General features: G+C 38.9%; 1 protein-coding gene across 2 annotated transcripts in view; it reads left to right on the top strand.

Moving 5' to 3' along the window:
* Nucleotides 1–26,006, top strand: part of Atp2c1 (ATPase secretory pathway Ca2+ transporting 1) — a 97,107-nt gene that overhangs the window by 45,964 nt on the left and 25,137 nt on the right. For both annotated transcript variants that reach the window (XM_036193516.1, XM_036193515.1), the window contains exons 8-18: nucleotides 216–324; nucleotides 7,674–7,829; nucleotides 8,795–8,863; nucleotides 9,868–9,943; nucleotides 13,128–13,194; nucleotides 16,671–16,795; nucleotides 17,846–17,943; nucleotides 19,822–19,917; nucleotides 20,003–20,092; nucleotides 22,501–22,605; nucleotides 25,493–25,649. In XM_036193516.1, coding sequence (XP_036049409.1) covers nucleotides 216–324; nucleotides 7,674–7,829; nucleotides 8,795–8,863; nucleotides 9,868–9,943; nucleotides 13,128–13,194; nucleotides 16,671–16,795; nucleotides 17,846–17,943; nucleotides 19,822–19,917; nucleotides 20,003–20,092; nucleotides 22,501–22,605; nucleotides 25,493–25,649 — 1,148 coding nt within the window. The remainder of the gene's footprint in view (nucleotides 1–215; nucleotides 325–7,673; nucleotides 7,830–8,794; nucleotides 8,864–9,867; nucleotides 9,944–13,127; nucleotides 13,195–16,670; nucleotides 16,796–17,845; nucleotides 17,944–19,821; nucleotides 19,918–20,002; nucleotides 20,093–22,500; nucleotides 22,606–25,492; nucleotides 25,650–26,006) is intronic.

The raw sequence follows: 26,006 nt of genomic DNA, 5'->3' as shown, positions 1-26,006 counted from the left end.
GGTGCTGGGAGCTACACTTGGGTCCTCGGCAAGAGCAGCATGTGTTTTTAATCACTGAGCCATCTCTCTAGCCTGTGCTCTTAGTTTCTATATTTGACTTCTCTCTTTGGAAGGAACAGTATTTTTCTTAAGGCAGGTTCACTGAAATTAAATGTAATCTTAAAGAGAAATAGTATGCTTTTTCTTACTGTCATGATTTCTGTTTCATGCTGCAGTGTGCGTGAAGGAAAATTGGAGCATACACTTGCCCGAGACTTGGTTCCAGGTGACACAGTTTGCCTTTCTGTGGGAGACAGAGTTCCTGCGGACTTACGCTTATTTGAGGTAAGGTGAGGGTACATGGATATTGATTAATGAAAGGTTTAGCAGTTCTAATAATGAACATGTAGCTTATTTGAAATATTTAGTATTCTGCCTGAATAGTGACAACTGTAAGCATAGTCTCCCTCCCCCTTAATATATATCTTCTGCTATAGTGGCTTTAGAGGGTCCACTTAGTCAGTTAGCATACCTTTATAACAATCTGAGTTAGGTACTGTAGCAGACAGAGATGATAGAATTATGTTGATTAGGGAATCCTGAACATAGATCAGTATAAGCTAGAACTCAGTAATCAGGTATGAAAAGTTAAAAGATAGAAACTGAGAGGGGAGACATTACTTCTGACGTAGCAGCAGAGAAAGCCTCCTCACACAGTGTAGCCCTGGTAATTGAAAAACAGTGTGGGACAGGAAAGGAAAAGAGTATTAACCTCTGTGAGGATTCCAGTAGAGGTACTCCTTGACTCAGGGTGGGGTTATGTCTCCAAAGGCCCACTGAGAGTTTAAAATACTGTGTCAGAAATAATTGCATGTACCTAATTTATGATGGTTTGAGGCACATAGTGCTCTGTATTGACTGCTGACTCAATGAGACTGTATGTCTGACTCGGAGCTCTGGCTCACTACACTGCCCAGAATCTCATCAGAATATCATACTGCAATCTTAGAAAAGAGCAAAGGAAAAAATGGAAGTATGGTTTCTACTGAATGTGTATTTTACTTTCTCAGTGAGAGTCAGAGATGCCTAACAGCATCCCTCCTCTGGAAATGCATAGAAACCATCTAGGGTCATGGTCTGGGGGCTCCAGATTCTGTGTCTGTGACCAGTTCCTGCCAAAAGTGCTGCTTCACCCACCTCAGTACAGATTCATTAAAAACCCATTTTGAATAGGTTCTTAAAATAGAGATCTGCTTGGCCCTCTCTTTCCTCAGCATATCATAGGTTTGAAGCCACCATACTTGGCCTGAGTACTTTTAGAGATATGATTCACATATGATAAGAACTATAAGATAAGTCTATTCAGAGCTGTGTTCCCATTATCACAGTCTAATTATGAAGTTTTCATCACTTTCCAAAGAAAACTCTTTACCTTTTAGCATTCACTATGTTCTTAACACTGATAGCCACTAATTTTTTGACACTAAAGTATGTTTGCTTATTCTAGACATTTCATTAATTTAGAGGGGTTGTATAATATGTAGTTTTCTTTTTTTCTTTTTTCTTTTTGGTCTGTCTTTCACTTAACATATTTTCAGATACTTCATCTAGTACTTTATGACTTTTTATTGCCATATAATTTTCTGTTTTATACACATAGTAAGTTTAATCCACTTCTGTTTGAAGTGTTGTTTATCGGGAAGGGCTCCTACTATCTTAGTGTTCATGTTACTGCAGTCCTGTTATCTGTGGGAATGTATCCAGACCCCTCCACTCATGACTTCTTTTTGACTGAGAAATTTTTTGTGGCTTCAAATGTAGTTATATAAAATATGTCTGCAAATGAAGCATTAGCTGATAATAAATCACAAAACAACAGTTCTTCAGTATACATATAATTTAACATTTATTAAAGGAAAAACAAGTTTACCAGTGTGATGGAGATACTTTTTAATTTTTACATAAAGAATTAAATTTGGGACTGGAGAGATGGCTTAGTGGGTAAGAGCACTTGCTTCTCTTGCAGAGAACTGGGTTTGATTCCCTGCAACAACATGTTGGCTCATAGCCATCATTAACTCCAGTTTCTAGGAATCCAGTGCTTTCTTGTGGCCTCTGTGAGCACCAGCTCATGAATGTACTATGTTTGCACGCACGCGCGCGCACACACACACACACACACACACACACACACACACACACAGCAGGTGCTAGGGCTTGGGCATTTATTAGAATGGCTTATAGGCTGTCCAACAATGGCTGTTTATCAGTGGAAGGTCCAAAAATCCAGTAGATGTTCAGTCCACAAGGTTAGATGTCTCAGCTGGTCTTCAGTATACACTGGAATCCCAAAGAAGTATGCTGTGATGCCAGTGAAGGAATGGACTTGTGAGCAAGAGTGATAGCAGGCAGTGAGCTTCATTCTTCCATGTTCTTTATGTAGACTGCCAGCAGGTGTGGCCCAGATTAAAGGTGACTCTTCCCACCTCAAAAAAATCTGGATTAGAAGTAGGTCTTCGCACTTCAAATGATTCAATCAAGAAGAAAACAAATCCCTTACAGGTGTGTCCAGCAATTTGGTTTTAGTTAATTCTAGATGTTGTTAAGTTGACAACTAAGCCATCCCACCCCTGTTACATTCTTCTTTTTTTTTTTGAAACAGGGTTTCTCTGTGTAGCTTTGCGCCTTTTCTAGAACTCGCTTTAGAGACCAGGCTGGCCTGGAACTCAGAGATCTGCCTGCCTCTGCCTCCTGTGTGCTGGGATTAAAGGTGTGTGCCACCACCGCCCAGCCCCTGTTACATTCTTACAGGTCATCCCAAGAAATTTTGGTTCTAGAGGGGTGAGTACTCCTCCTGGGAGCCACCACAAACATTCCATTGAACTGGAAGCTCAGACTTCTCCCTTGGGAACAGGAAGTAAAAATTTTCCTAGTAAGTCTCCAGGGGTGACAGTGAGTGGAAGATTCCTTTTTTGCCCCTTGATTTCTGGACCTGTGGAGCCTGGCTGTGGGAGAAACCATGCCATATATTGGATGCTGATTCATAGCGTGTGCTGCCTGCCTCCTGGAGAAACCTACCCTCAGCCCTGTAGGCTGTTGCCACCTAGTTGACGCCCTAACTGTGTCTTTAAAAGGCCATCTGTCTTTCTCTCAGTCCACCTGCTTTAGGATGGCAGGAAACATGGTAAGACAGGTGGATTCCATGATCTCACATTTCTCTGGTTGAGAAGTGAGATCCTTGGTAAGAAGCAATACTGTGTGGAATACAGTATTGTGGTAGATCAGGCATTCTCTAAGTTCCCGTAAGGTGGTTTTGGCAGATGGATTATGTACAGGAAAGGCAAATTCATAGCCAGAACAAGTATCTACTCCATGAAGGACAAGGTGCTGTCGTTTCCAGGGAAGAAGTGGTCCAGTGTAGTCAAGTTGACAACCAAGAATGGCCATCACAGCATGCATGCAGGCAAACATGGATAAAAACAAATAAATCTTTTTAAAAATGATAAATCCTCCCTGAGCAGTTGATACTGCAAGTTGAACATTTTTCAGAATTGATAAATATTTTTATTTTATAATCATTAATGCTGAGAATGCCACTTTGCATAAACATATAACACATGGAGTATGTTTAGGGTTATTTCTGAAATTATTGAAAAATTTGCCCTAATCTCACGCCAAAATTTATCAAACAACTTTTGTGAAATTCTTGTCAACAATTCATATAGTAATGTTTAAAATCAAACTTTCTAATATTATGCAGCCCAAAACTACCAATTTGATACCTACTTGTTAAGGAATATTGTCAGAAAATGTTTTTCATCATTAGTAAACTATTATGTTTATGTAACAGCAAAAACCTTTCTATGTACAATAAAAGCCCTCCAATTCATAAACTACTTAGGCAGTGTGTGGGGTAACCGTATGCAAAGTGCATGTTGTATGTTCAGAACCAAGCAGCAGTAAAGTTGCACACTTCAACATGGGTGAGTCCTGGCAGAAAAAACTCAGATTCTTTATGTGTTGGATGTTGAACTTTTTTTTATGGTTATTGGATGTTCAGAAATCTTTCGCTGTTGTCAAATTGTTTATGACTCCTTAAAATTAATGTGATCTCAACCTATGCTATGAGCGTAGTTTAACAAGTGTGCTCCTTGGGGCTGAGGAAGTAGTTGAGTGGGTTAGAGTACTATAAGCAAGAAGGCCTGAACTTGGATCTCTTGGATCCCTAGTAAATCATGTCTGGAACCTCAGAATTATGGTAGAGACAGGTAGATCTGGATAGCTAGCGTAGACCAACTTAGCTCACAGTTCACTTTATAGTCTGTCATGGCAGGCAAGTCAAGCTCTCAGGAGCTTAGAGCAGCTGACAACGTGATGACAGAAGAGGGCAGTGAGGGTATGCATGCTAGCACTCAGCTTGATTTGATTTTACAGTCTTAGACTGCCCTGGATCCTCTGCCTAGGGAATGTGCCACCTGTAGTGTGTAGTTCTTCCCATCTCAGTCAATGTAATCACAGGTAATCATACCCTATGGCAGTGGTTTTCAACCTTCCTAATGCTGAGATCCTTTATTGTAATTCCTCATGTTGTAGTGATCCCCAACCATAAAGTTATTTTGTTGCTACTCCATAACTAATTTTGCTACTGTTATGAATCATAAAGTAAATATCTGATAATATAGGATATCTGATACACAATCCCCAAAGGGGTCATGACCTACAGGTTGAGAACCACTGTGCTACAGACATGCTTAGAAACCCATCTCTTGAGTGAGTCTAGATTCTGTCAGGTTGAGAACATTAAGCATCACAGGGAGCTTTTAGGTTTAGTGAGAAACTTTGCTCAAAAATAGGGTGGAAAATACACCCCATCCCCAAGCTAGGAAATGAGCCTAGTGGTCTTCTGAGAACCAAACTCTAGTTCTCCAGTTCAGAGCAGCAAGTCCTCTTAACTTCTGAGGCATCTCTCTGAACTCCTCTTGTGGACTTTGATAAGACTTGGATTGTTAATACTTTTGTGATTCTGTTATAAGTGATAGAACTTGCTTTTCCTACTGTTTTCAAGATTTTTTTTTTTGTGGATTGATTGAGCTTCTTGATTATGTAGATTGGTGTTTTTCATCAAGTTTGGGAAGTTGCTGGCCCTTATATATATATAGTCAGATATTCACTCTGCCTGTCTTTGCTTGTCTTCTTGAATTCCCGTGACATGTTGTTTTCCTTGATAGTGTCTCACACACAGATCCTTCGTCTCTATTTCTTTTTGTTATTATGTTTTTCATCCTGCTCTTTAGACTAGTGGTTTTTTAAGCATTTCTTATTTATTTTTATTTGAAATTTTTATTGTTATCTTATTTGTATGTGATTTGGCCTCCATGTATGTTTGGGCACCAGGTATTGCCCATGGGGGTCAGAAGAGGGCATCTGACCCTCTGGTACTGAAGGGTAAGATAAATGTGTGCCTTCAAATGGATGCTAGGAATTGAGCCTGGGTCCTCTGGAAGAATAGCCAGTGTTCTTAACCACTGAGCCATCTCTGTAGCCTAAGTGGTAATTTTAAAACAATATTTTATGTGTATGCGAATTATGAATATGCCTGTTATCTACAGTCTGGCAAAGGGTGTCAGATCCCTTGGATCTGGAGTTATAGATTTATGAGCTATCATGTGGGTTCTGGGATTGAACCCTGGTCTCCTGTAAAAGTAGCAGGTGTTCTGAACCATCTCTTGAGCCCCTAGACTGGTGAGTTGTTGTGTTTTGTTTTTTTGTTTTTGTTTTTGTTTTTCAAGACATGGTTTCTCTGTGTAGCTTTGTGCCTTTCCTGGAACTCTGTAGACCAGGCTGGCCTCGAACTCACAGAGGTCCTCCTGCCTCTGCCTCCCAAGTGCTGGGATTAAAGGCATGCGCTACCACTGCCTGGCTCTTTTTAATTTTTAATGTTGAACCTCTTCTAGGTAATTTCTTGTTCTGTTTTTATTTCCAGCTCCTGGTTTATATAATAAATATTGAGTAATTGTCATGTCTTATATAACACAGGCCCTCATACAACCTAGGCAAGTGATCTGCTATTGAGCTATTACCCCAAACCCTAGATTTCTAATCGTTTCCTTATGTTATTTCTACTATTATTTTCATAAACTGTGTTTCTTGATTTTGTTAGTTCTTTCAGTATAGTTAATACAGTCCACTTACCTTTTTCTAGTCCATAAGTTTGATGTCTAGGCTACCTCACAGAGGTTTGTGCCAGTTAATTTTTTTCTTATGAAGTCAGCTGTGCGTGTGTAAGTGTGTGAGTGTGTGTGTGTGTGCGTGTGTGTGCGTGTGTGTGCATGATATGTGTGTTTGTGCGTGTGTGCGTGTGTGTGTGTGTGTGTGTGTGTGTGTGTGTGTGTGTGTGTGTATAACTCAACATTCCTAAAGTATTTAAGCATACTTTACTTGATGGGCGTTGGTGTTTTGTCTGTGTGTGTGTCAGTGAGCCATTTGCGTGTCTGGTCCTAAGGAGGCTGAAAGAGAGCATCAGATCTGCTGGAGTTGGAGTTATAGACGGTTGTGAGCTGCCAGACTGAGGATCAAACCTGGGTCCTCTGGAAGAGTAACCAGTGCTCTTAACTACAGAGCCATCTCTCCAGCCCCCAATGCCATGTTTCTTAATTATGTTTTAGTGGGGTGGTGTTGGCTTCTCCCTGGGGATGGCAGAGAGTAGGCAATTTTTAAAGATCACTTAGTAAAATTGCAGGGACCCTTTTTTTCATTAAGCACTTGAGTTAGAAAGTCAACAGTTTATAGACAGGGATAAAATCAACATCAAATGTCCTTAAAGTGTGTGTGTGTGTGTGTGTGTGTGTGTGTGTGTGTGTGTGTGTGTGTGCGCGCGCGCACGCTCATGTTTTTGCCCATGGAGGCAGGAGATCCACCTTGGATGTCATTCCTTAGATGCTGTCCACCTTTTTTTTTCAGACAAGGCATCCATCTTACTGGATCCTGAGGCTCCAGATTAGTCTATGGTGGCTGGCCAGTGTGCCCTAGGCTCCTGCCTGCACTTCCCCAGCACTGGGACTACTATAAGCCCCTGTCCCCATGCCTGACATCATGTGTGGTTTCTAGGACTTCAGATCCTCCCAGGGTGAGGCTGGGGGAGGAGGCTTTGCCATTCCCATGGGGCTGAGGCTGTTATCCTTGACATGGCCTTGTCGGCAACACTCATCCATTCAGTACTGCATTCACGCAGGGCTTCCTCTGCTTCCCATACTGGGGAAATACTGTTTGTGGGTTCTGCTTTTAGAAACTTACCCAGATCACATAAGTAGCATTTTTCTCACCTAAAATGGCATTTTCTGTGCTTAGAAAGGTGAATACTTTGAGACATGGCAAAACTAAGCAATAATGTTGTGTTAAGAAAATTGGGTTCTTAGCTGTAGTTTCCCCTGGTGTCTCCATTTCCTTAGTTGTGTTTTGAATTTTAGACTAGCCTATTCTTACGGTACGCATTCTTTGTTGCATGTGTCAGGTTTTGTTGACTTCATTTAATATGTATGTTTCTACTGATCTAGTCTTCTGTCATAAAATAATGGATATAAAACAGGATGTAGCAAATGGCTGAATGGGAATACTGGAAGAAGTGTGGTGGTCATGAACTCTTGAAATGTGAAAGGCGCTGTAAGCTTAGATTTATGGAAGCCTTGTTTTCCAAGGCTGTGGATCTTTCCATTGATGAGTCCAGCTTGACGGGCGAGACGACTCCTTGCTCTAAGGTGACAGCTCCGCAGGCAGCCGCTGCTAATGGAGACCTTGCATCCAGAAGTAACATCGCCTTCATGGGAACGCTGGTCAGATGTGGCAAAGCAAAGGTGATTATGATTTTCTCTTGACAAAAAGCAGTTTCTTCATCAAAACATTTTTTTCCTATTCTTTAAAAACTTTAAAAATCTATCTGTGTGTATATGTATATGCATGTATAGGCAATTGGGCACCATGGCATGTACATGGAGGTCAGGACAATTTTGTGGAGACACTTGTCTCTAGCTCTGTGTGGCTGCAAGGGTTCAAATGCAGGTCATCAGACTTGGCAGCAAGAGCTTTTAGTTGCTGAGCTATGCCACTGACCCATCTTTTTTCTATTCTCTTTTCCCCCCTTGGGTTATTTTCATTTTCGTTTTTTAAGTAGTACTGGTTGTAATATTCTCACTGTATGTTTTCACCTAAGGATGTATTTCAACTATTTTGTTTCCTGGTTTATAATAGTTTACCAATATAAAAGGCACCATTTGGGCTGGAGAGATGGCTCAGTGGTTAAGAGCACTGGCTGTTTTAGAGGTCCTGAGTTCAATTCCCAGCACCCACATGGTGGCTCACAACCATCTATAATGGGATGTGATGCCCTCTTCTGGCCTGCAGGGCTACCTGCAGACAGAGCACTCCTACCTAAAAACAAAATACATAAATAAATAAAATTTTAAAAAGTCACCATTCGTTGATACAAGTGGGGGTTATATGTTTATTGAGTATAAGACATTTAAATTTTAAAATATGGACCTCCCATTTGGGTCATTTTGTTTCCAGGGCCTGTATTTAAAAGGGGTAAATATTAATAAGAGTAACATAAACATGTACATTTGCAAAGGGAATCTTGAATATATATACACACATACATTACATTTATGTATGTGTGTATATATATCCCAGATCTGGGGGTAAGACTGAAGAAAGGAAGTAAAAGATCTTTGTTCTCTACCTCCCCCCTTTCCTTTTCTCTTTCTTTAGTTCTCAGTGATTCTGTCTGAATATAAATGTATTTCTCTGGTTTCCCCCTTAGGGTATTGTCATTGGAACAGGAGAGAATTCTGAATTTGGAGAGGTTTTTAAGATGATGCAAGCAGAAGAAGTGAGTACTGACTGTCAGCCATTTTCTTCAATCTCTAATTTTCTGTCTTACATGGTGGAAAGGTAAGTAGTTATAGATTCTTGCATGTACTGTTGAAGACTGTTTTCTTCAGGATATTGCTCATTTTTTCTTACAAACACAATTGGAAATCCTAAAATTGGAAGGGCCTAAATGTACATTGTCATTAATATGAAAGGTTTTTATTTTTATTGTTTATCTTAGAAAGAGATTCATAGCCATTGGATAGGTGTTATTCTTACAGAAAATGGTTCTGTTCTGTTATTACTTTGGGTGAGGATTTACCCTAACGTGTAGCATGTGCTCAGCACATGTTCTGTCACTGATGTGCACCCTCTGCCCCTAGGATTACTGTTGATGTGCTTTTAACTCAGGTCATATACTCTACCCCAATTTTAACATAATTTCCTCTGTGTGTGTGTGTGTGTGTGTGTGTGTGTGTGTGTGTGTGTGTGTGCGCGCGTGTGCAAAATTACATTCTGTAAATGCTGTGTTCTTCCACAATCATCTGGATTTCTTAGCTAAACTAGCAAAACTCCAGTTTGTGGTATATTGTGGAACAGGGAGCTTGGTGGTGGAAGATCAGTAAAGAAGATTAGCAGATCGGGAGGCACAGAATAAAACAAAAACTTGGGTTACTGGGCATGTTTGTGGGTACAGAGGAAAATTGGAGAATGGCAGGAATAGCTGACAGCAATGAAGTCTGGGAGAAGCTGGCAGGAGACATTTTTATCTTAGTGGGAAGCATTGCGAGAAGCCTTTTCAGGTAAGCCAGGTCTTTAAAGTGGACAGCTTTCACTGCTTCCTGTGTGAGCTACACCATGTGAGCACAGGCCTCAGTTTCTTCAAGGGGGGGAGAGTATTAACATCTAGAGAGTTGTGTGCTTAACTCAGGAATGTGCATTCTGAGTGCTTGGCAGAGTTCCTGGCACCTGGAAAATGTGTCCAGTTTAACTTACTGTGGCAATCTTCTCTCACTTGTCAAGGCACCAAAAACTCCTCTGCAGAAGAGCATGGACCTCTTAGGCAAGCAGCTATCCTTTTACTCCTTTGGTATAATAGGTAAGAGAAGAGTGAGTACAGTTTTTACTTGTGTTTTTTTTCTTGTTGTTTGGACATACTATTTATTTTGCACATATGTGGATGCCAGAGGACAATAGTTCGTCATCACGTGGGTTCTGTGGCTTGAACTCATGTTGTCTGGCGTGGTGGCAAGCTCGCTTACTCACTGAGCCATTTCATTGGCTTTTTGGGTTTTCTGTTTTGTGTGTTAAGGGTAGAATTATTTTGCTCCTATGTTTCCTTTTATCTTAATACTCATTTTTTAAAATTTAAAACCAACTATGGGGACAGAGATAAGCCAGAACTGTGGAATTCCTGTGTGTAGTCAGCGAGCATTCCTCTAAACATTTCAGTGCTTTTCTAGTCGGGCTAGTGTTGACGGCTCTTCTCAGTCTTGGCTCTTCTCCTCTTTCACCTTCTCCTCCCCTTTTTCCTTCCTTCCTTCTGGCTTGGATATTCTGCCAGAAATGTTTTGTCATTAAGTTGATAATGACCTAAGCAGAATTAAAGATAGTGTAGTATTCTGTTTTCTGGATCTGTAATCAGGCATCTTTTCAGATATTTACTTAGAGTTTCTGATTATTTTTAATTTATATGAATTATTCTTCCAGTGAAGACCATTAATAGCATATTACAACCATTGTTCATTTTTTTAGGATACATTTTTAGAAGTAAAATTATTGAAGTAACAGGTATCCAAGTAATTTTAAGTTTTTGATCATCCTAGGAATATCCCATCCTTACATTTATAGGAATGTTTACTTCAAGAATAGTGCTGTAGGGCTGGAGAGATGGCTCAGAGGTTAAGAGCACCGACAGCTCTTCCAGAGGTCCTGAGTTCAATTCCCAGCACCCACATGGTGGCTCACAACCATCTGTAATGAGATCTGGCACCCTCTTCTGGCCTGCAGGAATATATGTAGACAGAACACTGTGTACATAATAAACAAATAAATCCTTAAAAATAAAACAAACAAAAAAAGAATACTGCTATAGCCAGGCAGTCGTGGCACACACCTGGAATCCCAGCACTCGGGAGGCAGAGGCAGGTGGATCTCTGTGAGTTCAAGGCCAGCCAGGTCTACAAAGGAAGTTCAGGACAGCCAGGACTACACAGAGAAACCCTGTCTTGAACTCCCCCCCCCCAAAAAAAAAATTGTACTCTAGATTAATTTCTTCTTGTTTAGATTTTCACTTTGCTTAGTTTTTGGTGCTGATGACTGAATCCAGGGCCTCACACATGCTGGTCAAATGTTCTACTATAGAACTACACTTCTAGCCACTATATAAGTTTAAATTTTACTGTTATAGCAACATGTATACCATGGTGACTTCAAACTTATTTTGTAGCCAAAGATGACCTTGAGCCTTCCTATACCTCCCAAAGGCTGGGGTTGCAGGACTGTGGTACTGTGCCTGGCTTACTTTTACTATTTCATTTCAAGATTATCTGCTTCATAGCAAGGTACTGATGCCTGGAACTGTAAGTCTAGAGGAGGTCATAGGTTAAGTTAGAGGAGGGCCTGCTGCTGTTATTTGCTAAATGGACATAGTATCAAGCTGCCTTCTGAATACTTATTCCTATACCCTTAGATGAGTGCAGCTCTAACCTTCAAAGAGAAGCTGCTTTTTTGTAGTAGATAGTGATTAATAGACTTAGCTGGTCCAAGTGCAGAATAAGTAACTGGAGTGCTCATCCCTAAATGAGGCATCTATATTATAGCGCACTCCCACTAAGGCTTAGGGAGTATGTAGAAGAGGAAGCAGAAAGTTTGTAAGAGTCAGAAATAGTGTCTTCAGAAGGTGACAGAATCCAATGATCTTGTGTCATGAATTCAGAGCAGCTGTAATTGCCTGAATGAGACCTGAAAAAGATCAAGTCATTGAACATTCTGATATGGAGGGGCTCATGAAGCTCCATTCTCTTAACTGAAGAGCTGTTGGCAATCATGACTGCTGGGTAGAGTCGGTTTTCTTCAAGGGTTTGGCCCCTGGTAGGTTGTTCATGCTTTAGTGGATAGCTCTTCACCCATGTGCATAAGAGCAACACTAATTTGGCTCAGTGGTTTCTAAAAGAAATGAAGACTTGAAGTTGAGGGGTATATATATGTGGGAGTATGTATCCAGGAAGGACCTGGAGGGAGGGAGGGAGGGTAGCTAGGATAAAACCACATTGTATACATGTGTGAAATTCTCAAAGAACAAGTAAAAAATACCAGAATGAAATGGTAACTGTTTAAGGAGAAAGCTATGTTTTCCTTGCTTTAAACATTGTATAATATATAGATGGCATCAAAAAATTGCACGTAACTGTGTAAAAACACCTTCTGTTTCTATATCATCAGTTAATTTAAATTTAAACAAAATACTTACTTTTAAAATTATGTAGTTTAAGTTAGAGTTGTAACTTTGTTCCTCAAAAGTTAATTATTCAGGTACTACTACTTTTATAATCCATTATTTATTTACTGTTTTGAATGACATCTTTATCATATACACGGCACATATATTAATTTAGAATTTTAATGTGGAATTTTTCCTAATTCTCCCACTGTTTTAACTATTATAGTTCTTAGTGTTTTAAATTCAGTAATGCATTTTAAAGCAATTTTTTCCCTTTTGTAGTTTCAATGAAACAATCCCTAAAATACCTGTTTTATATCTCTATGGTGATCACTTGTCACCTTAGGAGGCAGGAAGGTAATGCTTTTGCTTTTAATTGGTTTATATTCCTATAACTGCTTTTATTTGGTTATTGCCATGTATCTGTGCTTCTAGTGAATTTGTTAGTAAAAAATCTCAGTCTCTCTGAGGTAGTCCTAAATATATACCTTAATAGGAAGTACGTACTTCATGTGTGGTGTCTCATATTGATTTATGTAAAGTTAAATTACAGTGTTGTTTGTAAAATTGAGAGTAAGTGTGAGACCTGTGTGTTTCATAGATCTGCCTCCAATTTCGTCCTGTGAAAATGCTGTCAGTGTTCTTTGAACTGTTAGTTTCTGTTTTGAGAGATGAGTGGGAGCGTCAGAGCCGAGGAGAAGCTGTATTCTCTGCACATGCCCTTTCAGGACAGCCTCTAGGGGATATGCTTTCCCTTTTATTCATCCTTGAGCTGGTTAATCTGTCCTCTGTAGGTGATTATGCAGAAAAGGGAAAAAATAAGTATTTCATCTTGTTTTAGGTATCATCATGTTGGTTGGCTGGTTACTAGGAAAAGACATTCTGGAAATGTTTACTATTAGTGTAAGGTAAGTTCTAGTATTTGTACATTCAGTCTCTTGTCTCTTCTCTCTCTGGTGGAGTTCATTTCGTTAGGGAGATTGATTTTATGTGGAGCCCATAAGAATATAACATTTCTACTATGTTTCTACTTAAATAATTTAAAAGCCAGACTCTGTTTTTGTTATGTATATATCATATGTATACATATTAGATATACAGTATATAAATATATTATAACTATATATATGTACACACATATGTACTATATAGCTATAATGTTTGCCTCACAAAAGCTGTATATTCAAATGATCTCCTGGGAAAATGGAAGCCTACTTATTTGTCAGTGGAGAAAAAGCAGACTGGACTGTTAACTCACTATTGCATTTTTTGCATGTAGGTAGACAAGGAATGTTCAAAAGCTCATGGTTTGCAATAGAAAATCACACTGTATTAATTAAATAATCAGCCTCCAAAGAAAAAGAAAGTCTCTAACATCAAGTATCCTTTGTCATCCATGGAAGAGGGACAGTTTATTATAGAAAAACATCAGAGAACAAAGAATTTCTAGAAATGTAAGATCTTGATTGCTGAAATTAAAAATTCAGTATGAAGTTTAAGAGAGAAAATAGAAAAACAAAGAAACAAAGAAACAAAAAACCCATGAAAGAGGTGATAGTAACCCATAATGAGATAGAAACAGAAAAGAACAATGTCAGGAACTGTTATTTCCAAAGGAGAAATGAGAGAAAACCATACAGGAAACAGTGTGGGTATCTTCTCAAGATAAAGTGCAGTCTATGTCTTGGTGACTGAATGAATTCATTATATACCTAGCTAGATGGAAAAGGTTGCAGGCTACACGCCATGCAACATCGTGAGGCTGAGGAACACAAGCCATCTACAAAAGAAGTATAGTTAGCTTGTCCTCAGGCTTGTCATTATCTCTGGATTCCCACTACAAGTTGTACTAAATGCTTTAACTCAGCTCTTCACAGACCACAGCTGGTGTCTGTGTCGTGAGGACAGGAGGGCCAGTTTAGAGTGTCCTGCAGCAGAGTGTGCAGCCCTTCACTTGGGCACACAGACATGGCAGTTCTGAGTTCCAGGATTACCCTGGTTACAGTTAGCCTCATTTACTGCTGTGTGCTTGCAAAGATACTGGTGTAGTTAAGAGTCACTGTACCTAGGTATTATATAACTATGACTTCTTGTAAGATTATTATGATTTTCTTAGACCAGGGAAAGATTATCAACAATCTCCTTTATTATAAATAGTGTGGCCCAGCAACAAATTGGACAACACTTCATATCAGGTCACCAGGGAAGCAGAATTAGGAAGTTAATCAGGTGAAGAAAGGGAAACATTTTATTTACTTTTCATCTGTAGCAACATCAGATTACATTGTAAGATGGTGGGACATTGATTATCAACAACAGAGAAAAATGATTGTAAGTGAAGATTAGGCCTAGCCCTAGTATTAGTTAGATCAGTTAAAAATAGCAAATGCTCAGGATATTTATGAAGGGAAGAAAAGGGGGAAAAGATTATATGTGGGTATGTAAAAAAGGATAGAACTCACCTAGTCAACTTAAGGGAAAGAAATTCTGAGTAGCATCTCTATATTGTAGACCAGGATGGAAAAGTTCAAATATTAAAAGAAAACAAAAATCAGTATTTCCAAAGGACCAAATTGTGTACATTTTATAGGAAGAAGAGAGTGATATCTTCTCTCAAAGGTCTTTGTGACAAAGTAAAGCAGCTAGACCACAACCCGAAACTTGTTTTAAAAAGTGTATCTGTGTGTGTGCTTGTGTGTGTGTGTGGGCATTAAATATGAAATAAAAATGGGGAATATGTTTGTGATACTGTTAGCATAAGATAGGGCCAAGTTTAGTTCTTTAATTTTTTTTTTTTTTTAGTAATTCTGGTCATAAGGATTCATAGTATTTTATTATTTCTTTAGGATATGTCAACATTCCAAAAATTAAAAAAAATTAATAGAATAAAAACCATGGTTGCATTGTACTCAAGTATAAATATATGATTCATGATGGTATCTTTAGTGATCTAATTTTTTTCATTTCTTGAAACATTTTGCTTTTATTTAAGAATTAATTTAACAATGATTTCTATATGTACCAAAAATGACTGATGTAAAAATGTAGGATATAATTGCCTAGAAGTGGAAGGTTGGTGTAGTAATAAACCATCAGTGTCTTATAATCCTTTAGGGTTTTTTGATCAATATATCCTATTCCCATATAAGAAAGTATAAAATAAACCTTATAGATAGTCTTTATAGGTTTGTGAGGGTTTTTTGTTTTTATTTTATTTTGTTTGTTCATTTGTTTTTGAACCTCCTCAATTTTTTCAGGCATTCATTGAACAAAAGTGAGAATTCTGGAGTTGTGCACCATAATGGCAAAGAGGAAAACTGACAGATGACTAAATAATTACCAGACAAAAGAGAATGCAGAAAACCAGATAGAAATTCTTTGGGCTGTAAAAATGGGTGAAGTTAACCATGTAATTGAAGTATCAGGGCTATAAACTCCTGAGGTGATGAGTGAGTGGTGTGTTTGTGGTGACAAAATGAAAAAAGCCATTTCTCCTGGTTATTTTTGCAGCAAGGATTTTATCATGTAATGTGTCCAATAAGAATCTAGACCATCCCTTTTTACCAAAACTATGTATGATGATATTCTTTAATTTTTAATGATGCTTATTTTTGTTCATACTTTATATGTTAGAAGTGTTGCTTGCTGATAAAACAACTGCAAAAGTAGCTGGTTGGGTATGGTGAATCATGTCTGCTACCCAGCTGAGGCAGGAGGATCATGAATTTGTGGCTAGTCCTGGGTAATGAGACATTATCTCATAAAAAGTAAAAGCAACTCCCAAACCCAAGCAAACATACAAAACCTGAAGACTATCAAAGAAGAACCAGGATTGTAAGTTAGAACCTGTTAGGAATGTGTTTTGAGATGTTTACACTGCTTTAATTAGCAGTAGAACAGTCCACTGTACCTCGAGGATGTTACCCACTTCAGGTATATAGACTGTCAAAACAAGGGATAGTTTTGGATTAAGATTAACAAAATTCTTATGAAGTTTTCATAATCTACTCTTCTGTATGTTATTTGTAAAATGACTCAAGAGCAAAAGATTGAGAAGGATTGTTAGATGTGGATTATGAATCATGGTGTGCATGGTTGTTGTATAGTAAGACAGTGGATGCAGGAGAGCAAAGGATTTCATTTCACCATGCTCAAATGAGAGACAGAGGTGTGCATGTGTTTAACCCTTCAGCGTGCTCAGTCTGCCTAATATTTTTGTAAATGTTGCTTATTTCCAGCCTTTATAATCAACCTCTAAACAAAGAATAATGTAAATTATGGTTACAGAAGTAGAACGGAGTGTTAATGTTAGGACGTAGGAATAGCAATATTGTTGTGATATTAGTCAACTTAGATCTTCATACTGTGTATTCGTTGCTTATAGTTTGGCTGTAGCCGCAATTCCTGAAGGTTTGCCTATTGTGGTGACAGTGACACTGGCCCTCGGGGTTATGAGAATGGTGAAGAAAAGGGCTATTGTGAAGAAACTGCCTATTGTTGAAACGCTAGGTAAGTGTTGTGAAGAGCAGAGGTAGCGAGGCCTTAGTTCACGTGGTGGAGAGTCACTGCACTTCAGTTTCTTTGTTACTAACATTAGAGCGATGTTGGGCCCAAGCAGTGATGGATACAGTTTTAACAACCCAGATAAGCAATTACAAATTCATTTCTTAAGAGGAATCTTTATGCATTATGGGATATACTAATGCTTAGATCATATTTTTGATATCCATATTGCAAATGAAGTCTTGGAGCAAAATTATTAGAATTTTTTTTATAGTTGATAATTACAGAACTCAGTTTCCTGCTTAGATTGACTTCATTTATAGGGAGAACAATAAGTATATCCTGGTTCTATTGATTGAACAACTTTGTTCTCAAAATATCACAAAACTTCTTTTAAAAGTATTGGTGAAATTATTAAGGCCACTCCACGTAGTTAAAAGGGAAGTTTATTTTGAAGTTTATTTTAAATGAAGGGGTAGGTTGCAGGGTCTGGGAAAGGGATGGCACAGTCCGTTGGTGTTCTTGGAGAACTCTGCTCAGTCTGCCTCCAGCGTCCAGGGTCCCAGAACCAAGAGAAGTCTCTCCTCTCTGGATTCTGGGTCTTCAGCTTCCTCCCTCAGCCCCGCCTTGTAGGCATGACCATTACTGAAGCCTCAATGGGGGTTGGAACTTCCAGGCCAAGGCTGGAATGGCTACCCACTACATAAAAGTAGTGTAACTATCCAAAAAATGTTTTTAAGTTCAATTTCTTGTATATAATACCTTGAAAAACCCTGATTGAAGAAATTATGTGGATTCACATGTCAGAATCTTTTAAAATTCCTAGAAAATGTATTCTGAAGTCATTGGCCAAAACCAGTATGAAGTAGCTTTGTAGGAACTAAGAAAAACAAACATCTAAATTTTGTTTCTAACTTCAGAAACTTTACCTTATGACGAAGCAAACATAATGTAAGAAATTACAATGAGCAATGACTTGGGAATTCAGAGTAACAGAACACTGTTTGCAGATGTTTTCTTTCTTTTTCTGAGGTGACCCCTGTGATTTATTTTTAGGCTGCTGCAATGTGATCTGTTCAGATAAAACTGGAACATTGACAAAGAATGAAATGACTGTTACTCACATATTCACTTCAGATGGTCTGCATGCTGAGGTATTGAATTTCTGTCTTTTTAAAAAAGTCTAGCCTTTTAAAGAAACTCAGAGTTTAAAATGCTTACCAATTCTAATGTTTTTATCTTCAAAATCTCTTTTTTTTTTACATGTGATCTTATCGCTTGTTTCACATTGTGTGTACAATTTAGCGTCTTGGATCCCTTGGCATCTTTTTAAATCACCCTCCATCCATTCATCACCAAGTACTGCCAGTTTTGACCTCCTAAAATTACCTTCCTGGGTGTCTGTTTTATAGCCAGCTTCTCCAGGCCGTGTTACACGTTGCTCACCGGGCCTTCCAATGCATCCTTTTGACTAGTCTTTTTGTATTTGTTTTTGGTTCTCACATTGTCAGTTCTTTGAGAGCCTTGTGCAGAGATATGGCACGTCACTTCCAAGTTAATTCAGCGGTTCTCCATTGTGCAGAGGATTCTGAATTAAGGCTCTGTGTGGCCTTTTCCTTCCTTTTCTAGCCTTAGCTGCCCCTCTTACTCCCGTGTATGCTCCATGAAACATACTGGCTTTGTCGTTCTCTCTGTGTGACAGAATTTCCCCATGACCTTTGTTGCTGGCCCACCGTGTCAAAAAGCTGAATGCCTCTTTTTCTTCAGTATTGATTCTCTGCACTTTACAGGAAAGTCTTCCTGAGCACTGAAACTGCCCCTGTGCCTCACGTGTTCTTAGTATTCCAGTCTTTATCCCAGCTGAAAATTCCTTCCCTCTTTCCTACTAGATGATGAGTTAAGAGCAGGAGCTGTGTTGACATATCACAGTAAATACCAGAATAAATCAATAACGAATGACTTTATAAACTTACGTATTGATAATCTCTGTATTGTGCTTCTTCCAGAAGCTGGTGGAGGGCTACTTTTAGGCCCTCCTGGTTTTTGCAGACTCTCTGATTAGAATATTCTTAGTAGTTATAAAGGGCACAGATTTTTAAAGTTTACAGAAAGAAAACAAACATTAGAAAAATTGACAGAAGTCTGTACTTAGGTTTGTTTGGGTCTGTTTTACATAGTCCTTAAAGTGGGATTGTTGAATGCAGGTTATTAGGTTTGGTCAGGGATACCTAAAGCTATATGTGTTCCTTTTTCAGAAGGGTGGCTGGAGTTACCTGTGATTGTATGTATGGCAGACAGGATAGTAGTTTTTCTTCAGAGTCTATCATTTTACATTTAACATTAATGATTTGTCATTTTTTTATTCTAAGCTTTATTATTTTCATTATGATAGCTGTTTACCTAGATTCTAGCCACTTGGGATACTTGGCTTGTTTCATGTATGATTTTTTTAGGGTAGCCTTGTACTGTGCTGTCAGAGCAGCCTGTCATTTCCAGGGTGAGCCTTTCACTGTCCCTAAGACCATTTGCCTGGAAACCAAGTTCCAGCTAGTATCTGGTCTTGGGTGTGGGTGAGAGGCTAGACATGGTAATAGTGGATTCAAGTTTTTTTTTTTTTTTTTGCAAGCTGTAATGTATTGCTATATAAAGTTAAGCTCAGTTATATAGAGATTTTCCATGTTTTCTTTTCTTTTTTTTTTTTTTTTTAGCTGAGGATTGAACCCAGGTCCCTGTGCTTGCTAGGCAAGCGCTCTACCACTAAGCTAAATCCCCAACCCCTATGTTTTTTATTTTTTTTTTAATCTTACTTTTATAATGAATCATTGAGCAGACAAAAATATCTTTTTAGGTTAATTAGTATCCTAAATAGAATTTCTGTTCCTCTAATATTAAATTGTCTGTTTTAGATTTATTTTATTGTTAAGCATTTGTATACCAACAGTATAACTAGAAAGTGACATGAATATAGTTCAGGCTGTTATTTGGTTACCATTAAGTCTTATTACTGTACTGTTTGTGTTGTTAATCCTTAGGTTACTGGAGTTGGCTATAATCAGTTTGGTGAAGTAATTGTTGATGGTGATGTTGTTCATGGATTCTATAACCCAGCTGTTAGCAGAATTGTTGAGGTAAAAATATATTCAAGAAGTTAACTTAGTGCATAATGACTTAAGCCAGAGTGATGCATTTACAGTTGATATGCATTTCTTTTAGGCGGGCTGTGTGTGCAATGATGCTGTAATTAGGAACAACACTCTGATGGGAAAGCCTACTGAAGGAGCCTTAATTGCTCTTGCAATGAAGGTATGTGTTTAGGATCTTTGGCATGTGGGCTATTACCCTGCTAGCAGAATGTGAGACCTTTCAGATTCATCATTACTGTGGTTTTAGGTATTCAGTAAGACTCATTTTCCATTTTTTTAAACTGGCATTGGGGATCAGTTAAATGTAGATAACGGACAGTTTCAGTGTAACTTACTCCTCACTGCAAGGTACAGACTAATGACCAGAGATGGATGTGTTTTTAGTATTGAGATCTGTATGTGAAAAGCTTGTAAGTGTGTGTGTAGTTGCTGTTCAATACTTGTACATGAGTAAAAGATAATATTCTGGAATACTTTTGTACTTTTACATTAGTAAAAGAAAAGATTCTCTAGTAACTTCATGTACAAATCTTAATGCAGTTGTAGGAAATCAGTTTTTTCCTTCTAATCTTTGCTTCCTTTCATCCATTTCTCAAAGTGAGTGTTATTAAGATCTGTTTGGGAGAGGAAGTATTGTTCCTGTAATTTGTTCAGATTGAGCCCAACCTAAATTTACATTTCTTTCAGTGAGAAACCTGGTATTTACATAATGAAAGCAGCCTTTCCCACTTGTAAGAATAGTTTGAGAAAACACTGAAATTTGAATGAAACAGTATTTTTCTATGTGCAGTTACTGGGAATGAGAAACAGCATACAGTTGCAACTTAGTATTAATTCAGAAGATCTCTGGATTTGCTTGGTCATTTGTTCATTTTAATATATATATTAGAGATCAAACCCTGGGCTTTCCAGATGCCAGGCAGGCACTCTAACTCTGAGATAAACCACTGCCTAGTAGTTTTAAAATATATATTTTCTCTATAGAAACCTGTAGTTCTCTATCATCTGGCCTAAAACTGAAAAAAGTGCATAGCTTTTGGGAGATTAATAAAAACATGGAGCAGGTGTCAGGTATCTCCTGTTTCTGTTTAGCAGGCTCCTAGCTTCTTCCTAGAGGCATTAATCCTGACATCCCCAGAACAAAGAAAAGGCAGAGCAAGATAGTTAAATCTAAAACACTGAGCAGCCATTCTCTGTCTGTCTGTCTATCTTGAACAGTGCAAGTCCAGAGCTGGAGGCTTGATGTTAAAGGACAGAAAAGGTTCAGCGAGGATAGCTAGGAGGGAGCTAAAATGAAAAGCCTGCGGGAGTAACTAGGCCTGGAGTGAATGGGTCATGGCTGAGTGTGTGGCTCGTGTGAAAGGAGTGAAAGGTGCTTGTGTAACGAGGGAAAGTGTTAAGTAGGCTGTAGTTTGGTACTTACATGAATACCAAGAGAACTCTGAACATACTTCTGAAGAAAAAAGACGTTAATAACATGGACTTTTGACTAGTTCTAAAATACATAGAGATATTTGGAATAAGAGGCAAAGGTATCAGAAAGAACTAGGAGTGAGAACCAATACATGAGATTAGTAGTTACTAGTTATAGTGGGGGGTGTTGTGTAACAAAACTTCCTAGAGAGACATAACACACACACACAGAAAAGGAATCCATGATAGATCAAACTACAGATACCACCAAAGTCCAACTCAGTTAACCAGTGAGTTTTATTGGGGTTACTTACAGGAATATGCGTGAGGAGTTACTTACTTACATGAACAGAAATAACAGCTGCATCACCAAAGTCCACGCCAGTATGGGTGATAGCTCATGAAAACTGGGAACTTGGAGCACCCTGCACAGCCTGCAGGCAGATCCACAGGCTGGAGAGTGTCCTTTCCAAGTGACTCTGATCTAAACCTCTCCCAGGCAGCTCAGCTGGCTTCTGCTTCTAGGCAGCTGGTCTGGTGTCAATCTCCTTTACAGCTTGGCTTATTTGAGGGTGTCTCTCAGCAGTCTTTATTATTTAGTCTGAGAGGGAGGGGCCTAGTGAATCTGCTCAGTTTCAGGACTTAAAACAATTTTAATTTGTTTACCTTCCTGCTTAAGGACTCAATGTTTCAATCTGGAGGAAACTGTTACAAAACCATGGGCTAAAGGATTAGGATGAAGATGATAGCAAAAGACAAGAAAGATCCCAGTTGCCAATAAGTGAAGGGTTCAATATGAAACTTTTCTTAGTTGGGAAAGTTCATCTTTAGTATTGGTCAAGCACTTTTATTTATTTGTATATTATTTTCTTCCGGAATTTGAGCTTGTAGAGAAGTTAATATAACTTATATGAAGGCTTGGTGTAAAACAGTCTATAGTATTCTATCTGTACATTTGGGCTTTCATGTTGAAATTTTATGCTGCTCTTCAGGGAAATGAAGTCCACAATAGATGAAACATTGCTATTCTTTCACCAATATTGGAAAGGAACCAGTAATCTTAACTCACCATGTTGTAAGTTGTGACTTGCATTGCTTGTTAAAAGGGAGGAATAACCATGTTGGTTATAATTTTTTTTTATTTTGTTTTTACAGATGGGCCTTGATGGACTACAACAAGACTATATCAGAAAAACTGAATACCCTTTTAGTTCTGAGCAGAAGTGGATGGCTGTTAAGTGTGTACACCGAACACAGCAGGTATCTCTGTCTTTAAAAATATTTAGGCATAATTCCAGTATTTTGGAGGCTGAAGCAGGATTGCTACAAGTTTGAGGTCAGCTATACAGTGAGTTTCAGGCAAGCCTGGGTTATATGGTGAGGCTCTCAAAATAATAAAATAATAATAGAACACATCTATTTTAGCTTAGGTGACAATTTTTCCTTTTTTATCTTTTTTTTAGTTTACCATTATTAGTTCTACCGAACTACTGTATCTGTTGCCTTAGAGCAGTGGTTCTCAACCTCTTCTTTGGGGGTTCAATGATCCTTTCACAGGGGTTGTCTAAGACCATTAGAAAACACAGATGTTTACATTACAGTTATGAAGTAGCAATAAAAACAAGTTTATAGTTACAGGGTCATCACAGCATGAGGAACTGTGCCAAAAGGTTATGGCATTAGGAAGCTTGAGAACCACTGCCTTAGGACATAGTAATCAATAGTGTACTTAAGTCTTTATTATATTTTTCTTATTATGACACTCTTTATAGAATTTGTATATTCAAAAATTGTTTGTGAGCCAAGAGCTTGAGTGGATTATAGCCTGGTCTTAGGTATGGAGGGAGGGCTTTGACATCCAGCTCTTCTGGTATGATTTTCTTCTCACTGATAGTTCATTTTAGGTCTATGCTGATGTTATGTCGGACTGCTCTTCATAGAAGGAATGTCTTATCCTTCAAATAAATAACCCCACTAATTGTGTGATTCTTCTCATTTTCCAACCTAAAGACTTCCTGCAAGATGAAAGCAACCAATGGAATTAACATACAAAACCTAAACACACAAATGAGACTCAGTAGATGTGGAGGGGAGATCAGCCTGACAGAGATTGGACAAATTTGCTGACTTAAAAATAACTAGAATGGCTCAATTAGTTGGTTTTAGAAGTATCTTTTGAATATGATAATAAGAATATATTTTCTCAATCTCTGGAATAGAAGATAAAAACCCACAAGTACTTTAAAGGCAAGTAGTAAGACAGACAGATAATGGGAGGGAAGGGTGAGAGTCTTAATGAGGAACCAGTAGGGACCTTCTTCCCCAGATGCCCTTTCTGCCCCTTTAGTTAGGACCACCAGTGTTCCTCTGTCCCTGTGGAATATAGATCTGAGGAGGATAGGAGTGGAGTGCTAGCAAGCTTAGCACTGAAAGCTGAGCCAAGGAAGTCATAAAGCACAAGACTCTAGGCCTCAGTTCCTCTCTGAGAGTGTGCAGCCAGGCCCTGCCTTACCCTTGTTCCCTTGGAATAGTGGAGAGTTCTGGAAAGGCTCCCTGTTCTTTTCTGTAGCAAAGACAAAAGCTTCTGTACTCTTAGGCTTCCCCTGCCCTCTGCAGCAAGGTCCGCTAGCTGACCAGTGTTACCAGTGCCCAGGCAGCTGCCAGTTTTTCAGTTGTGAGCTTAAATGGATAGGCAATTCTTCTTTCTGGTAACCAGGGGGAATGTGTAGTAAAAGCTGCAGACAGAGGCTCCGAGAAGCAAAGGCAGTGCATGCCGAAGGAGATTCCTACAGTCCATCGGAAGTGACAGCCAGTGCTCAAGTCCAGGCTCTAATTAAGGGAGGACCATCAGAACGTGCACTAGGAAGTGGGAAGATAAGAAGATCAGGAAATGAAGTTCTGGAGATCGAGAATACACGGAATAGTGGGACTAGCATAGAGGACAAGAAATACGATTGTGTGATTGTGCCAGGCTTGCTGCTCACACCTTTAATCTCAGCATTCAAGAGGCAGAGGCAGATGGATCTCTAAAGTTTGAGGCCAGCTAGGTCTGTGTATATCAAGTCCTGGGACAACCAAGGTCTACATAAAGAACCTTATCTCAAAAAAAATAACAGCAAAATAAAACAAAACAAAACAAAAAGAAGAAAGAAATGAAATTTTATCAGATAATGCTAGAAACATTTCCAGAACAGAAAGATTTTAGGTTTTATATTGAAATGGCCTCCCCAGCTGCTTGAAACTGTTAAATGGAGGATACAGTGAGGGGATAAGCACAAGGCACACTCAGGAGAGTTGAAGAGTGAGGAGATACTTGAGGAAGCATTTGTGAAACATCCCCAGGTGTTTGAAATAGGAGGCAATGCCATGTGAAGAGGTGAGGGAGAGGGCAGTCACACAGAAGGCTCAGGGCTAATGTGGCTCCATGGTGCTTTGTGCTGCAACCCTGGGCACTGGGATTAAAGGTGTACGCCACCACTGCCTGGCAGACAATGTGTAAAATTGTCAACAGAGAAGTCACAATATAAATGTGTTGAAAATTCAGAGGTTGAAACCAAAGAAGACAGCTGAAAGAATTGTAAGTTGGCTTGCCTTGATGGAGGAGGGCCTACAGTGAGAAGGGCTGGTAGAGACTGGGGATTATTTTGTATTGTTTTTCCCATGTTGGGGATTAAATTTAGGGCCTTGTATATGCTAGACAGAATATTACTTCTACTGTGATAAATGGAAGAACTCTGTCAGTACTCTCAATCTCAGGGTGCTTGTGAGCACTAAGGAGCCTCATAGGTAGGTCAACATAGACACTGGTCCATACATAGTCATTAGTAAAGAGCCTGAAACCTGGACTGATTCAGATCTCATTCATTTCCCTGCTGCATGGTGTAGAACCGTGTCCCAAGTCTCACAGTGCCCAAAAGGAGGCATAATAAAATAGTGTTTATATAAAACAAGAAGGTATGGTAGGACAGATTTTTTTTTCTAGAAAACTTTCACATGTATTAATAATCTTCAGAGTTTAAATGTCACTCAAAGCATTAGGTTTGAATAACTTTGCTAATAAGCATTATGAGAGATTGATGTCTCTTTTTGGATTCATGTAGGATATGTATACAATTTGAATGTAAACTTGGTATATTTTTCTTTTTAGGACAGACCAGAGATTTGTTTTATGAAAGGTGCTTATGAACAGGTGATTAAGTATTGCACTACATACAGCAGCAAAGGGCAGACTTTGGCACTTACTCAGCAGCAGAGAGATCTGTATCAACAGGAGAAGGCACGGATGGGCTCAGCAGGACTCAGAGGTGAGGCTGTTTGAGCATAGTCCTTGTTCTGGGGAAAAAAAGACCTTCTTTTAATTGCACTGAATCCCCACTTCACTTCTGAGTTGTCCAATCCTGCTCCAGTGTCAGAACCATTGAAATTTCTGAGGTGTCATGTTTTTATAATTGGGGAACTGGCCCTCAAATGACAGAAAGTCAGAAATACAGCAAAATATGAACCCTTGGGTTTCTATAGAGCTACGGTGTCTTCTGTGTAGGGTAGAGAGTTTACTTTCAAGAAGTTTATCTTCTTCAGATTTCCATTAGATGTATTTACTGTGTGTGTGTGTGTGTGTGTGTGTGTGTGTGTGTGTGTGTGTGTGTGTGTGTGTGTGATGG

The sequence above is a fragment of the Onychomys torridus genome, chromosome 7 (assembly GCF_903995425.1).
Source record: "Onychomys torridus chromosome 7, mOncTor1.1, whole genome shotgun sequence".
Classification (NCBI taxonomy): domain Eukaryota; kingdom Metazoa; phylum Chordata; class Mammalia; order Rodentia; family Cricetidae; genus Onychomys; species Onychomys torridus.
This window is presented reverse-complemented; position numbering and strand designations above follow the sequence as displayed.